Raw genomic sequence first — 15,327 nt, forward strand, 5'->3', positions numbered from 1 at the left:
TGATTTACAATATTGTGTTAGTTTCAGGTGTATAGCAGAGTGATTCAGTTATACATATACATATATTTATTCTTTTTCAGATATTTTTTCCCATATAGGTTATTACAGAAGATGGAGTAGAGTTCCCTGTGCTGTACAATAGGTCCTTGTTGTATATGTTAATCCCAACCTCCTAATTTATCCCTCCCCCCACCTTTCCCCTTTGGTAACCATAAATTTGTTTTCTAAGTCTGTGAGTCTGATGAAACATATACCTTCACAGATAATGCCTTTTTGGGAACTCACCTTTTCTTAGGTAGTATTTCATCTTGAAGGTTATACTAGACATACATGTTTTTGAACTATCTTGAATTTTATGCTTTCGCCTCAAAATATCTTCTTCTTGAGAGCTCTGTTCTCCTGAGGTGAAAGAAATATTTCTGGATTTCTTGTAACTAGGGCTACTATTGTAATTCAAGCCTCAGCAGACATTGACCCTCAGGCAGATCCGGCCTGCTGTCTGCTTTTGTAAATAAAGTTTTATTGGAACACAGCCACACCCATCATTTTTGTGTTATCTATGGCTGCTCTTGCTACAGTGGCAGAGTTGAGTAGCTGTATGGCTCACAAAGCCTTAACTATTTACTCTCTGGCCCTTTATGGAAGTTTGTCAATGCCGATATAATTTATTATCCAAGCCAGACACTTGTGAGGGTGAAAGGAGATGCTGTTAATTATCCTAGGACAACAAGCATGAACTGAGCTTGTCCTGGGCCAACCATGGTGCATGATCACTCTCTTATAATACAAAGGATTGCAAAGAGGCACCAGAATACATCATCTCTGATGACTAAAGGTAAAAAAGTTCTCCTGTATTTCTGAGGAGTGATAGGTGAACATGTATCTGTGCAAAGGAAACAAGTTGAATATCAAAGTCATCAAACTTGGGGGCTTCCCTGGTGGCACAGTGGTTAAGAATCTACCTGCCAATGCAGGGGACACGGGTTCAAGCCCTGGTCCGGGAAGATGCCACGTGCCATGGAGCAGCTAAGCCTGTGCACCACAACTTCTGAGCCTGCGCTCTGGAGCCCGCGAGCCACAGCTACTGAAGCCTGCGCGCCTAGAGCCCGTGCTCTGCAACAAGAGAAGCCACCGCAACGAGAAGCCTGCGCACCACAAGGAAGAGTAGCCCCCACTCGCCGCAACTAGAGAAAGCCCGTGCGCAACAACAAAGACCCGACGCAGCCAAAAATAAATAAATAAAATAAATTAAAACAAAGTCATCAAACTTGGATTCAAGAGAATGGAATTCAAATTCCAACTCAGGGATCCTGGGTAAATCTCAGCTTCTGAAGATCACAGTTATTCATTTCTTATTAAGTACCATCTACATGTGAAACACTGTGCTGGATGTTGGGACATAGGAAAATGAACAAGACCTCTTCTTGGCTTGCAGGTTGCTAATAGTCTAGCCTGCGAAGTGTGGAGGCAGCAAGAAGACCAGAGAACAGGAAACTCTGACATCACGGCTCTGTAGTTCTTTGCCTTCTTGGCAGGATTCATGGGACCAGTGAGACTCCAAGGGGACCTCACTTCACACCTTCACAACATGTCTCTCTTGCTGTAAAAGTTAAACTTTCTTTAAAGTTATGACTACTGAGGGTGAGACTGGCAGTGGCTATAGCTCTTAGGGACTCTCTTCAAGTGTATGTAGGGTTTGTCCCCTACCTTGGAATCCTGGTTTAGGCTGTGGCCACACTGCTCTCTTCCTTGCAGTGCGGTTACCCAGTCAGCTACTGGAACCACCGGCAGGAACATTGCTTCTGGCTTTGGAGAGACACTCTTACTTACCAGTAGGATGTTTTTACAGACATGCTTCTCTGCTTCTCCATGAAGTGTTAGGTTGGGGGCTCTCTACTGACTACATTCTTCCCCGTCTGCTCCTCGAGAAAACCAAGAATGGAAGAAGGGCATGCGTGTGGGCCCTTTTTTGCACCTTGTAAGGAGAGGAACACAGAGTCTTTCCAATGCTACGTCATAAACCAGAGACCTTTGGGGCCCCAAATCCTTACCTTGATGACGAAGTCATTTAGTAGAACTTTACTGGGATATTGTGTTTCGGAGAAACAGCCTCACAGGACTAAGTGTGTATTGTACCTTGGAGTGAGACCATCCACCCGCTGTTGTGAAGGGCAGAGCACCTGCCCGTCTCAGGAGGGCAGTCTCTACCTAATGGCACTTGTTTCTGTAGAGGGTGAGGGCCCAGTGATGCCAGGGCTTCCAGGTCTGCCAAGAGAATCCGGAACTCTGAGTTTTAGTAGGAAATTTTCAGATTTTTAAAATATTGGCCATCTGTTTTTTAAAGACTGGTGCGGGCTAAGCAGAACAGGTCTGTGAGCTGTTGGTGGGTTTGCCAGTCCGTTATCTGGTTTTCTGTCTGTTTGGAGTTAAGCAGCTGCTGCTGTTAAGTGTTTGACGCTGGTGTGAATAATAACGGATCATTGCTGGACAGACCATAGTCATTAGGAAGCATTTTAGACAGTTGGCTAAGAGGAAGGATGTGTCTCTGCAATAGAGATTTTCTTTGTAAGAGACTCACTGATCCAAACAGATAGGGGAATGCCTTCCTTTGACCCTCATGTAGAGTGATCCAACGAGCAAAGCTAAACCTTCGACCAGTAGGGCAAGCACAGCATTCCAGAAAAAGGCACCCACCCTTCTTCATGGAAGGCATGGGGTCACCAGACCCTTGAGCAGAACCTCTTCTCTTTTCAGTGTGTCAGTTGTAGTCATTGTGATGTTTGGGCTTCTAGGGCCCCTGAGACCAGAAAGGCCTCTTCTTCCATTGGTTCCTTGTTTTGTCTCTTATAGTTTACCGAGTGTATATTATGACAACATTTGGCTCAGAAGGTAGTATCAGGAAATAAGATTTAAAAAAAATCTTAATTGTTACTTATGTTCCTGCCTCTTAGACAGTGAGTATAGAATATAATTTAAACTTTTCTTGTTGACTCATGTTATCCAGGGATACCACCATTTAAAAGAAGTAGTTTCTGAACAAATAATTGACACTATTTACTGTTTGTAAAGAGTTGTCGTAATAGGTATTAAAATGGTTTATACACACATAGTTGTAATATCGTGGTGCCTTTGAACTCTTTTGCGGGTGTGTAGGGCTATTCTTCCTATTATTAATAGTCAATAGACTGCTTTAGTTTTGGGTTTCTGTATCTAGGGAAAGTCAACTAGGTATTTTAGTGTATAGACTCTGACACATCATTTTTGGTTGCTAGGGGCTTTCAGGAAAAAATGTGCACTTCCAGGTACTGAGATACATTTCAGGGAGTTGATTGAGTTTTGCTGGACAAATGTCTGTTGAATATTTTTACTTTTTTCTTTCTTCTGATTCAAACTTTTTGCCCCCATGAAAGGTAATGCACATTCCTCAGCTGTGATTTGAAAAATTCTTATGGTAAACCCATTCCTCAATGTCAGTGAAAATTGTTAAATTCTTTTTTAGTCCTAGAGTTTTGTTTTTGGGTCTCCACAGAAGTTCGTGTCTGATTCTTCACTTTGCTCTTTCCCTCGCTGTAGTCTGATCCTGACCTCCCAGCAGATGTGCAGACGCCGTCTTCAGCTGAGCTGGGGAGGTATCCAGGCCTGCCCTTCCCGGCCTCCCAGTACGTCCCGCCCCAGCCGTCCATCGAGGAGGCGCGGCAGACCATGCACTCCCTCCTGGATGATGCTTTTGCCCTCGTGGCCCCCAGCAGCCAGCCCCCTAACACTGCGGCTGCAGGCCCTGGGGTCCCAGCCGGCCTGCCTGTGAACAGCACCCCTTCCCGGGAAGAGAGACGAGCCACCCAGTGGGGGTCCTTCTACAGCCCAGCCCAGACGGCCAACAACCCATGCAGTGTAAGTGTGGACCTTCTAGAATTCTCTTATGGGCAAGATGTCAGAGCTTTGTTGCCTGACTGCCTCGTTTTCAGGATCCCTGCAATACTCTTGTTGGATATGATTGGAATTAAAGCTTGGATGATGAGTCTTAGTTTTTATTATCTTCTAGGTTAATTCTCAGTGTTGAAAGCATTCTTTTGTGCAACTCACGTGTTTTGTGGAGGTATCTTCCTAAGTTCCCTTCATTGCCATGAAATATAGGTGGAGTATTTGTCAAAATATATTCTCATTGATGTCTCCATAAGAGGTACAGTTAAGAATGTACTAGAATCATTAAACTTCTTTGTGTAGCCCACCTGGGACTGAAGAGGTGAGGGTCTGGGAATGTAGGCAGCTAGTCCACAAGTAGCCAAGCACAGTCATTTTCAAATACCAGATTTCCATCTTGGGAGTTGACATTTCAGTGTTTCATCTGTCTTTGTGATCCTTTATTTTTTTCATATTCAGTCAGACCTTTCAAATGTACCTTCTCAAGTCACGGAGAAGAAGTAGAGCTCAAGGATGTAGCATTAAATATTATTTTTTGCTAATTTCAGATTAAACGATCAGACTGAAACATTTGACTCTGGAAAGATGTTAATAGGTTACAATTTAAATTTCTTCTTCAAGGAGTGTTTATACAGGGTGCCTCTAATTTTAACCATATTAAGGTTAAATTGGGTGATAATAAACATATGTTAAAAGAATTTTCATCTCTGAAATTGGTATGAATTTTGAAAGTATGCTCTTCACAATAGATTGTTTCCTTCAAGGCATGGTGGGCCTGAGGTATAGATAAAGGCTACCATGCAGGGGAAAAATATTCAATCTAGTCATTGTTGTCTTAAATATAAAAATATAGATTATTTCAACAATAAGTATTAAACTACTTCATAATTACAGTTGGTATATAATTGTAACTGGTAGTTTATAATCTTTAAGGAAATGGATGATACAGAACAAAACTTGGTGATAAAATGAATTTGACTATAGCTGCTATCTGTTTAAGCTTCTCTCATTTGTTTTTTCATTCAAATATATTTATGGAGCACCTGCCATGTTCTGGGTGCTCAGGATACAGAGGTGCATGATGCACAACTCCAGCTCCTACATCCCAGTGCGGGTATGTGGACAATTGAAGCAGTGACTTAGTACAGCACAGTGTGGCAGGTGTCATGGCAAGAGGAAAGTATGTGGGGGGAGCACTTGACCGAATGTGCTTGGGAAGGATTTTATAGACAAAATGAAATCTAAGTGGAAGTCTGAGGGTAATTAGTGGTTATCAATTAAAGAAGAATACTTCAGGTAGTGGGGAAGCTATCAGAGACACAGAAGTGAAAGTGTCTGGTACAAACTCCCTCTTCTGGACAAGATGGAGGAAAGGATCTAAATTTACCTTCTCTCCAGAAATAACTAAAATAACTGAACAAAATATATGGGTTTTCACAACATTGGACGTTAGAGATGAGTAGAACCCTACAGTCACCCCAACTGTCTTGAGAGAGTTTCTAGTCTTGAGAGAGTTTCTAGCTATGGTGCAGGGCGGAAGAGCCCAGGCAGAGCTCAGTGGTCTCCCTGAGTTGAGAAAACAGAGTTGAGAGTCTGGGGAGGAAAAGACAGCTAGAGTTCACAATGGACAGTGCAGGAAAGCAGAGAGATGCACAGAGAGATAATTCCAGAGAGCTGCATGGAATCTTCATTTGAGTACTGACCAGTTTTAAGTACAGAACTACCCCAGAAGATTAGTGGGAACAATCCTCAGAGCTCACATAAGCGTGGGAATATGTTCCTGCTGTGGACTGAATTGTATTCCCCCCAAATTTGTATGTTGAAACCTAAACCCCCATGCGACTATATTGGAGATAGAGTCCTGAAGGAGGAAATTAAGGTTAAATGAGGTCATAAGGTTGGAACCCTGATCTGATAGAACTGATGCCCTTAGAAGAGCAAGAGACGCCAGAGCTCTCTCTCCATCATGTGAGGACACAAGAAGGCAGCTGTCCACAAACCATGAAGAGAACTCTCACCAACAACTGAACCCTGCTGGAAACTTGATTGTGGATTTTCCAGCCTCCAAAACTGTGAAAAAGTAAATTTCTGTTGTTTAAGCCACCCAATCTGTGCTATTTTGTTATGGCAGCCTGAGATGACTAATACAGTTTCTTTTTTTTAATTTTTATTTATTTATTTTTATTTATTTATGGCTGTGTCGGGTCTTCGTTTCTGTGCGAGGGCTTTTCTCTAGTTGCGGCAAGCGGGGGGCCACTCTTCATCGCGGTGCGCGGGCCTCTCATTATCGCGGCCTCTCTTGTTGCGGAGCACGGGCTCCAGACGCGCAGGCTCAGCAGTTGTGGCTCACGGGCCCAGCTGCTCTGCGGCACGTGGGATCTTCCCAGACCAGGGCTCGAACCCGTGTCCCCTGCATTGATTGGCAGGCAGATTCTCAACCACTGCGCCACCAGGGAAGCCCTACAGTTTCTTTTGTACCAGTGTGAAAGACCTCATAATTCATGGAGCATCGATTAGAGTACTCAGAGCTGCTCTCATTCTACCTAACACAGAAAAAAGTAAGACCTGAACCTGAACAAAGCTCAAGAATATTTATAAAGAAAACCAAAAATATACAGTATCCAACAAGGTCAACTTAATAATCAAAGTCTGGCATCCAATCAAACTAACCAGACAAGCAGAGAAGCAAGAAAATGGCATAGATGGTACCATTAGTAGACAAAGATATTAAGAGAATTATAATGGAGTTCTGTATGTTCAAGAAACTAGAGGAAAGAGTGAACGTATTAATTAGAAGCATTGAAAATATTAAAGGATACAAATCAAATTTTGAAATGAAAACTATAATGTCTGAGATGAAAAATATGTACTGGATGGTATAAATGGTAGATTAGATTTGCAGAAGAAAAGATTAGTAAGCTTGAATGCATAGTAATAAAAACTATCCAACATGAAACAAAGAGAGTAAATATTAGACTAAAAGATGAATAGCTCATTAGTGAGCTGTGGAGCAACTTTAAGTAGACTAATATACATGTAATTGGAGTTCTTGAAGGAGCAGAGAGGGTGTCAGAAAAAAATAGAGGAATAATTTTTTCTGAATTTGATTGAAACTGTAAATCTGCAGATCGACAAAATTTGATGAACCATATGCACAAGAAATATGAGGCAAACTATACCAAAAATATGATGAAATTGCTTAAAATAAGTGATAAAGATCTTTAAATTATCCAGAGAAAAAGGGCAGATATAACATACAGTGGAACAAAAGTAAGGATGACAGCAGAATTCTCATTGTCCAGAAAACAGTGGAACAAATATTTAAAGAACTGAAAGAAAAAACTGTCAACCTAGAATTCTATATCCAGTGAAAACCTCTTTCAGAAACTAAGGTGAAATAAAAACTTTTTCAGACACACAAAAGCTGAAAGAATGCATCACTGGCAGACCTGCTTTACAAGAAATGTTACAGAAAGTTCTTTAGGCAGAAGTAAAATGATACCAGATAAAGATCTGGACCTGCATAAATGAATGAAAAGCACTAGAAATGTAAATATGTGGGTAATTGTAGGAAATTTTTTTCTTCATTATTTAAATCTTTTAAAAAGGTAATTGACTGTTTAAAGTCAAGTAGTAACAAAATATTGTGGGGTAGAAGTAAAATGTATGAAAACTATAGCACCCAGACCAAATGGGGAGAAGTAGAAGGGGACTGTTTTAATGTTCTTATACCATGCACAAAGTGGAATAATAGCACTTGAAGGTAGACTGTGATAAGTGAAAAATATATAACATATACCCTAAAGCAACCACTAAAAAAATAATAATTGTAGCTAATAAGCCAACAAAGGAGTAAAAATGAAATAATAAAAAGGTAGTCCAAAAGAAGGTGGAAAAAGAGGAAAAGGGGAACAAGGAACAGATGGGACAAACAGAAAGCAGATACCAAGATGGTAGATTTAAATCCAGACCTGTTGGTAATCATATTAAATGTGAACAGTTTACTATCCCTATTAAAGGGCAGAGATTGTCAGATTGGATAAAAAGCAAGATCCACTTATCCGCTGCTTACAAGACACCCACATTAAATACAAAGGCACAAGTAGGTTAAAAGTATGAAGAAGGATATACCATTGCTAATGCTAATCACAAAACCTGGAGTGGCTATACTAATATTAGCCAAAATAGTTCTCATAGTAAAGAATATTACCAAGGATAAAGAAGATTATTTCATAATAATAAAGTGGCCAGTTCATCAAGAAATCATAAAAATCTTTGAAAAGACAACCCTCAGAATGGGAGAAAATATTTGCAACTGACAAAGGATTAATCTCCAAAATATACAAGCAGCTCATGCAGCTCAATATCAAAAAAACAAACAACCCAATCCAAAAATGGGCAGAAGACCTAAATAGACATTTCTGCAAAGAAGATATGCAGATTGCCAACAAACACATGAAAGGATGCTCAACATCACTAATTAGAGAAATGCAAATCAAAACTACAATGAGGTATCACCTCACACCGGTCAGAATGGCCATCATCAAAAAATCTACAAACAGTAAATGCTGGAGAGGGTGTGGAGAAAAGGGAACCTTCTTGCACTGTTGGTGGGAATGTAAATTGTTACAGCCACTATGGAGAACAGTATGGAAGTTCCTTAAAAAACTAAAAATGGAACTACCATATGACCCAGCAATCCCACTACTGGGCATATACCCTGAGAAAACCATAATTCAAAAAGAGACATGTACCACAGTGTTCATTGCAGCACTATTTACAGTAGCCAGGACATGGAAGCAACCTAAGTGTCCATCGACAGATGATGGATAAAGAAGATGTGGCACATATATACAATGGAATATTACTCAGCCATAAAAAGAAACAAAATTGAGTTATTTGTAGTGAGGTGGATGGACCTAGAGTCTGTCATACAGAGTGAAGTAAGTCAGAAAGAGAAAACCAAATACTGTATGCTAACACATATATATATAGAATCTAAAAAAAGAAAAGGTTGTGATGAACCTAGGGGCAGGACAGGAATAAAGATGCAGACATAGAGAATGGACTTGAGGACATGGGGAGGGGGAAGGGTAAGCTGGGACGAAGTGAGAGAGTAACATTGACATATATACACTACCAAATGTAAAAGAGATAGCTAGTGGGAAGCAGCCGCATAGCATAGGGAGATCAGCTCCATGCTTTGTGACCACCTAGAGGGGTGGGATAGGGAGGGTGGGAGGGAGACCCAAGAGGGAGGGGATATGGGGATATATGTATACATATAGCTGATTCACTTTGTTATAAAGCAGAAACTAACACAACATTGTAAAGCAATTATACTCCAATAAAGATGTTTTTAAAAAAGTATAAATAAAAAGAATTTTAGAATAAATGGATCTTTTTAAACAAAACAAAACAAAAAAGTCATAAAAATCTTAAATGTTTATGTGCCTAGTAATAGAGCTTCAAAATATATGAAGCAAAAACTGACAGAACTGCATGCATGTATAAACAAATCTACAATTCTGGTCAGAGATTTCAACACTCCTCTTTCAGTAATTGATAGCAGGGATTCAGTCAACCCTTGAAGTTAGTTCTGGGGAACTAAGGGGAAGTGGGAAGTAAAAGTGGTGAGATGTGAGGCAGGAGAGGGAAAGGAAGAAGCGGAGAGGTTAGGAGCCTAGACCTCATCCTGAGGGTAGTGCCTGGATACTGAAGGGTTTTGAGCAGGCTAGAGACATCATTAGGTGTGCCTTTTGGAAAGATTGCTCTCATTTTACACTGGAGAGTGGTTTGTCACAGTGCAAGAGAGGAAGAATCAACATGGCTTCAGCATGTTTAATTGCTGATGGCACTGAGCCAGTGTAGGAGGAGAGCTTGCTCATACAGGAAAGGGGATCCAGAGTACCGGTGGAGGAATTATCTTTAGAAATGAAGGGATGTATTTCTTCCAGTTTAATGGGAGGGAGAAAGAATTGGGTGCAAGTACAATCAGGTTTGTAGTTGGGTGGCAGTACATTGCAGGACCACGCATCTCATGGTTTCTATTCTCATAGTAGAGAAAGCAGAGTCATCTGTTGAGAATGAGACAAGTGTGGCAAGGCAAGGCAGGAGGGTTGAGGGAGAGTAGAAACTTGAAATACTCTTTGTGGAGAATGAGAGAAAACAGATTAGGGATGTGGGAGTAATCACTTAGCATTGAGGCCACTGTTCAGACTGTCGATCGTGAAATTATAGTGGCACAAATTAAAGTTCTGTAGTTTTGTTTATCAGCATTCAGACACCCAGGTGTAGACAAGGAGGAAACAGGCAGTTGGATTGATCTGGAGCTGGGGGTTTATCAGGCATATGTGATGAAAGGACAACTGGGAAGAGATGTGCAGATCAGAGGGTGCATTTGAGGTGATGATAGACCATACACTGAAAGGGAAGGTAGTGGGCAATTAAAGGTGCTGGAGCTTTGTAGATTCTTCCTCTCAGATCTACCCACTGCATTGCACTGGTTGGAGCCATCACCATCTCTCACCAAGATTATTGGAAGATTTCCTAATCACCTCCCTGCCTGTGGTCTTGAAAGTAGGATGTCAGGGTGGTGGCTGACAAGTAAAATGCCGTTTATTGGTGTTGAGCAGACCAGGAAGCTGAGAGGCTAGCACAGTAGATGCATCCTATGGGTGACAGGAGGACTTGGAGTGAAGAGGGAGACCTTCCAGGCGCCTTTTCGCTTAGTCGCGTTCTTCCAAAAGGAGAGCTCTCATCTCACTTCCTGACCTGAACTTGTTCGCTGCTGGTATCTACCTGTTGCTTCTCTTTGCTCCTTGAATTGTTCAGCGCAGAAATTTGTGCCCATCTTAATTTCTCCCTTTCTGATAGAAGATGTATATGTCCTGTCCTCTAGGAAGCGTAAATAGTTCTTGGCATTCAACCAGTTTTTCTGAATCTTTTTCCGCCCTGAATAACCAACGTCCATTTTATCTTTGGATTCAATTCTTTCATTCACCTCAGGGAAACTTTCTTTTATTTTATTTCTGAAGGAATTGTCTTACTCTGTTCTATTTATTGGAGTTGTCTTACTCTGTTCAATTATTTTTATGTTGGCTCATCTTTGTCTCTTTTCTGTATCTATCATTTATCTCTAACTGGTTTGGCTACTTTGTTCTTTTTTCTCTGCCTTCGATTACGGTTATCATGGACCTTTTCTCTGTGGCATTGATTTGCTTTTAAACCATATCTATTCTTTTCCCCATTAGTTGACTTCTTAAAGTCATACTGGCATTATTTTGGTCCTCACATTATTTCCATAGTTCTGTGGTCTCCCATTTTGTTGTTTTATTACCACATCTTTGAAGTTAAAAAGAGGAATGGCTATTCTTACTAAGTTAGGGGCCACATTGTGCTACCCGAATCTTTCTTTCCCCCCCTTGGCCACTGCTTTTCTCAGTTTATGGCATATTTTACCCATTTATTTACTTGTTTGGTATCTGCTGATCAAGTGGAGGAGTAATTTTTGACAGATTTGTATTACTATTTTTATTCTTTCCTCATTGTTCATGCGTGTTGCAGATTAACGATTCCGTGATAATGCCTTACTCCTCCACCTTAACCAAGAACTCAGACCCATAGCAAGATTTTTATAAATACTCTTATCGAGTGGTTTTGATATGAACTTTTTGATGTTACCCTTCATATTTTGATGGGAGTGGTAGCAATTTAATCTAGTGGAAAACCAGAATCATTGGTTTTATTTGGGCATATCTAATGTAACTTCAATGTGTTTATAAATTGGTTGTAAAGTTACTGTTTGTTGCCAGGAGGAACCTGATCACCTTTTATTTGCTCCTGCTGACTACGGTAAAAAACCACAGGAATGTGGATTTCAAGGTGCCTTCAGTTACCCCATGAACCTTTATTTACCATCTGATGACACTTTTATTTCTTTTTTGCCAGCGTAAAGATGTTAGTTATACGTTGGTGAGTCAGGCCACTTAATAGGTGGTATTTCTGCTTTCCTGAGTAAAGTTAACCTCCGTGGAGTTGTCCTCTAAGTAGCAGGTGTGAATACCTGAGCTAAGATATTTTACGAGCAGACCTTACCGTCTGGTTGCTTTACCTCAGGCCCCTCCAGACTCCACTCACCACTTGCCTTTCTTGCTCTGTTGGCTTGTTTTATACTGTATAGAAAGAAAGGATGCATTAAAATGGGATTTTTATTCACCTAGCTGATTGAAACCTTGAAGTTCTCTTTTGTCCTCCAAACTTTTTTACACGTGTGACCCACTTAAAGGAAATGCCTGCCATCTGTCTGCGATTTTTTTTAAAACCTTTTCACTGGGGGCATGTAGTCTCTAGAAAAATAGTATCCTTTTTCTGACTACAATAGATTGGAAATGCCTAGCACTACAATAATAAAACAGTTAAAGAGTAGATAGCTACTTTGCATTGATTTTCTTTTAGTTTATCACTTATTAGATCTTTTGAAATCCTGATAGGTAAACTGTTAAGCCTTGATCCTTGTTTTTGGTTTTATTTTGCATGTGGCTATGTTTAAAAAGTCCAAACTGTGCTGAAAGCACAAGGGCCACTGTAAATAATCTTTATGCAGTCTCAGATTTCTATTTAATTATTTGGAAAAGGAATTGACACTCCTTTTCGTCCTATTTCTCTCTTCTTCCATAATCCCCTTTGGCTTTTTTACCTCAATTGAGGAACTCTACAGGGTTCTAATCTCTCTCCCTTTGCCAAGGGAAGGGAAGCAGTGAGGGTCAGAGGTGAAGTAATTTGAGCACAGTTTCATGTCTAATAATCCCTTCAGAACTCTGTGAGGTACAGAGATTGTTCCCTACTTCTTGGCCTAAGGAAATATACCAAGGGAAGTGGAGTAGTTTGGTCAGTGTGTCTGACTCCAAAGCTCCTACTCCCCCCAAAACCCCGCAAAGTAGTGATTTATTCAAGAGGGAAAGTCTGGTTTTAGGAATTATGGGTGGTGCAGCCCAGTGGTTAAAAGCATGTCAGAAAGATAAATTAGGAGGAAATTGTTTAACTTCCTTGTGTGTTGGTTTCATCTGTAAACAGAGATAGTCAGCACTTTTTTGTGTTGCTGTGGGCCTGAGTTAGTGTTCATATAGTGAATAACAAAATAATAATTCAGTAAATGTCAGCTTAGAAAAATAAAGATCTAATATTAGAGCAGGTCCAGAAGCAAGGCTGACTTACTAACTTAACTTGGAGCTCCTGATCCTGGACAACCTATTGGTTTAAACTGACTGGAGTTGGATGGATGCTGTCCAGAGTTTCTATCCTGCTAAAATACCTGATTCCAAAATAATGATTCATAGTTGTTGAAAAGAAGTGTTAAAATCCGAGTCCCACGTATGCTAGGGTTAAGATATGTTGATTTCATGAGGAATGCAATATAGGTCTAGGTTTCTTTAAATCTGGGAGACTTCCTTGGTGGCACAGTGGTTAAGAATCTGCCTGCCGATGCAGGGGACACGGGTTCGATCCCTGGTCGGGGAAGATCCCACCTGCCACAGAGCAACTAAGCCCGGGTGCCACAACTACTGAGCCTGCGCTCTAGAGCCCAAGAGCCACAACTACTGAGCCCACACGCCACAACTACTGAAGCCCATGTGCTCTAGGGCCCACGTGCCGCAACTACTGAGACCGTGTGCTACAACTACTGAAGCCTGCGTGCCTAGAGCCTGTGCTCTGCAGCAAGAGAAGCCACCGCAATGAGAAGTACGAGCACCGCAATGAAGAGTAGCCCCCGCTCACCGCAACTAGACAAAGCCCGTGCGTAGCAATGAAGACCCAACGCAGCCAAAAAAAAAAAAAAATTCTGGTGCCATCTTGTTTCAGTCAAAGAGCACTTGGTTAGTGCAAGTTAATTCAAGTAAAAAGAGTTGATTGAAGGATACACGGACACCTTATGGAATTTAAGGGCAGGGAGTATTGGCTGGGCCTCCTTGGTACTAGAAAACTGTCAGAAACTGAAGGTTCACTTCACCTTTTAGGGTCTAACTTATGGTTCTCTTTATATTTTTTCTCTTTTTATAGCATTCTACAACATGCTACAGCATTTGCATTGTTTAGTTTCTTGAGTGTATTTGAATCGCTATTGGGCACCCACTAGATCTGGGGAACATTGTGGTCCATGTTGATAGAGTCATTTGTACTAAATGTGGCCATTTAAGGCCCACCTTTTTAGCAGAAGATACAGGTTTGTAGAGGATAAGCCTACAGAGAAGAGCAGGTGCAGAAACCCTGTCTGTTATTAATATTTTCACAAAAGAAAGAAAGGTCTAGAAACTAGTTGTGTGTTTATTAGCCCAGTTCCCCAAACTGAAACTTCTAGCATTACTTGATGGCAGAATGCCCTGATAGCATGCTAACTTTTTATGAGAAGATAATTCTCTTGGAAGTTGATCCTGCAAATCTAAATTTGTAAGTTCGCTGTTGTCACTTTATAATAAGTATTGAATGTTAATCTTCATCTTCTTTTGAATTTCTTCCAGAGATATGAAGACTATGGAATGGCTCCCCCATCAGGCCCATTACCAAGGTAAGGATTTTAGGAGAAAATGTATCAGGACTTTCTCACATATGCTGTTTCTTAAATTTTGCAAATTTGTTTCTTTTAGCTAATATGAGCAGATGAAAAACTCTTGAGTTGTGTGTTATCTTGATCTAACCAGAAGAGGAGGAAAAAAGTTGGAATTTAAGTCCTGCTTCCAGTAGTGACAGACTAGATAATTTGCTGATGATAAGTGGAAAAGCTAGACAAGATTTAAAAAATAAAAACAAAAAACCAGGTGGCTAACAGGGCAGTGAAGCAGTATGGGGCCAAGATCCAGCAAATCCAGAGAGATGAGCCCTGCCTTTCTCCCGCGGATACCTGCTGATTCCAGAGGAGGTGACTGAGAAGCTGGGCAAAACTTTTGACAGACTCATGAGGCTTGGAGTCTTGAAAATGCACCATATCGAAAGTTGTGTGGTACATCTAAAGCCATGTTAGTGAGGCACTTTGATGCCTTGAAAGACTCAAAATATATTTGAAAAGAAAAATGGCTGAAAGTCAATAATCTAAGTGTCTGTCTCAATGTTAAAAAAAGATCTAATAAACCTAGGGAAGTAGAAGGAAGGAAATAATAAAAATAAGAATAGAAATTAATGAAGTAGAAAACAAATACCATACTAGAGAAGATCAACAAAGCTGAAAGTTAGTTCTTTGAAAAATTCCTAGAAAGAGAAAACCTGAATAGTCCTATAACTATTGAGTTTAAAGTCATTATTAAAATTCTTCCCACAAAGGAAACTTCAGGGCCAGGTGGCTTCAACAGTGAATTCTACCAAACACTGAAGGAATAAAAGATAACCAATGTCATACAAACTCTTCTAAAGAAC

At 40.5% G+C, this 15,327-nt stretch overlaps 1 protein-coding gene across 2 annotated transcripts in view; it reads left to right on the top strand.

The window, feature by feature from the left end:
- KIAA1549 (KIAA1549 ortholog) overlaps positions 1-15,327 on the top strand; it is a 147,115-nt gene that overhangs the window by 109,803 nt on the left and 21,985 nt on the right. For both annotated transcript variants that reach the window (XM_036863857.1, XM_036863858.1), the window contains exons 16-17: positions 3,574-3,891; positions 14,439-14,485. In XM_036863857.1, the coding sequence (XP_036719752.1) occupies positions 3,574-3,891; positions 14,439-14,485 (365 nt within the window). The remainder of the gene's footprint in view (positions 1-3,573; positions 3,892-14,438; positions 14,486-15,327) is intronic.

Source organism: Balaenoptera musculus, chromosome 9 (assembly GCF_009873245.2).
Source record: "Balaenoptera musculus isolate JJ_BM4_2016_0621 chromosome 9, mBalMus1.pri.v3, whole genome shotgun sequence".
In the NCBI taxonomy this organism is placed as follows: Eukaryota; Metazoa; Chordata; class Mammalia; order Artiodactyla; family Balaenopteridae; genus Balaenoptera; species Balaenoptera musculus.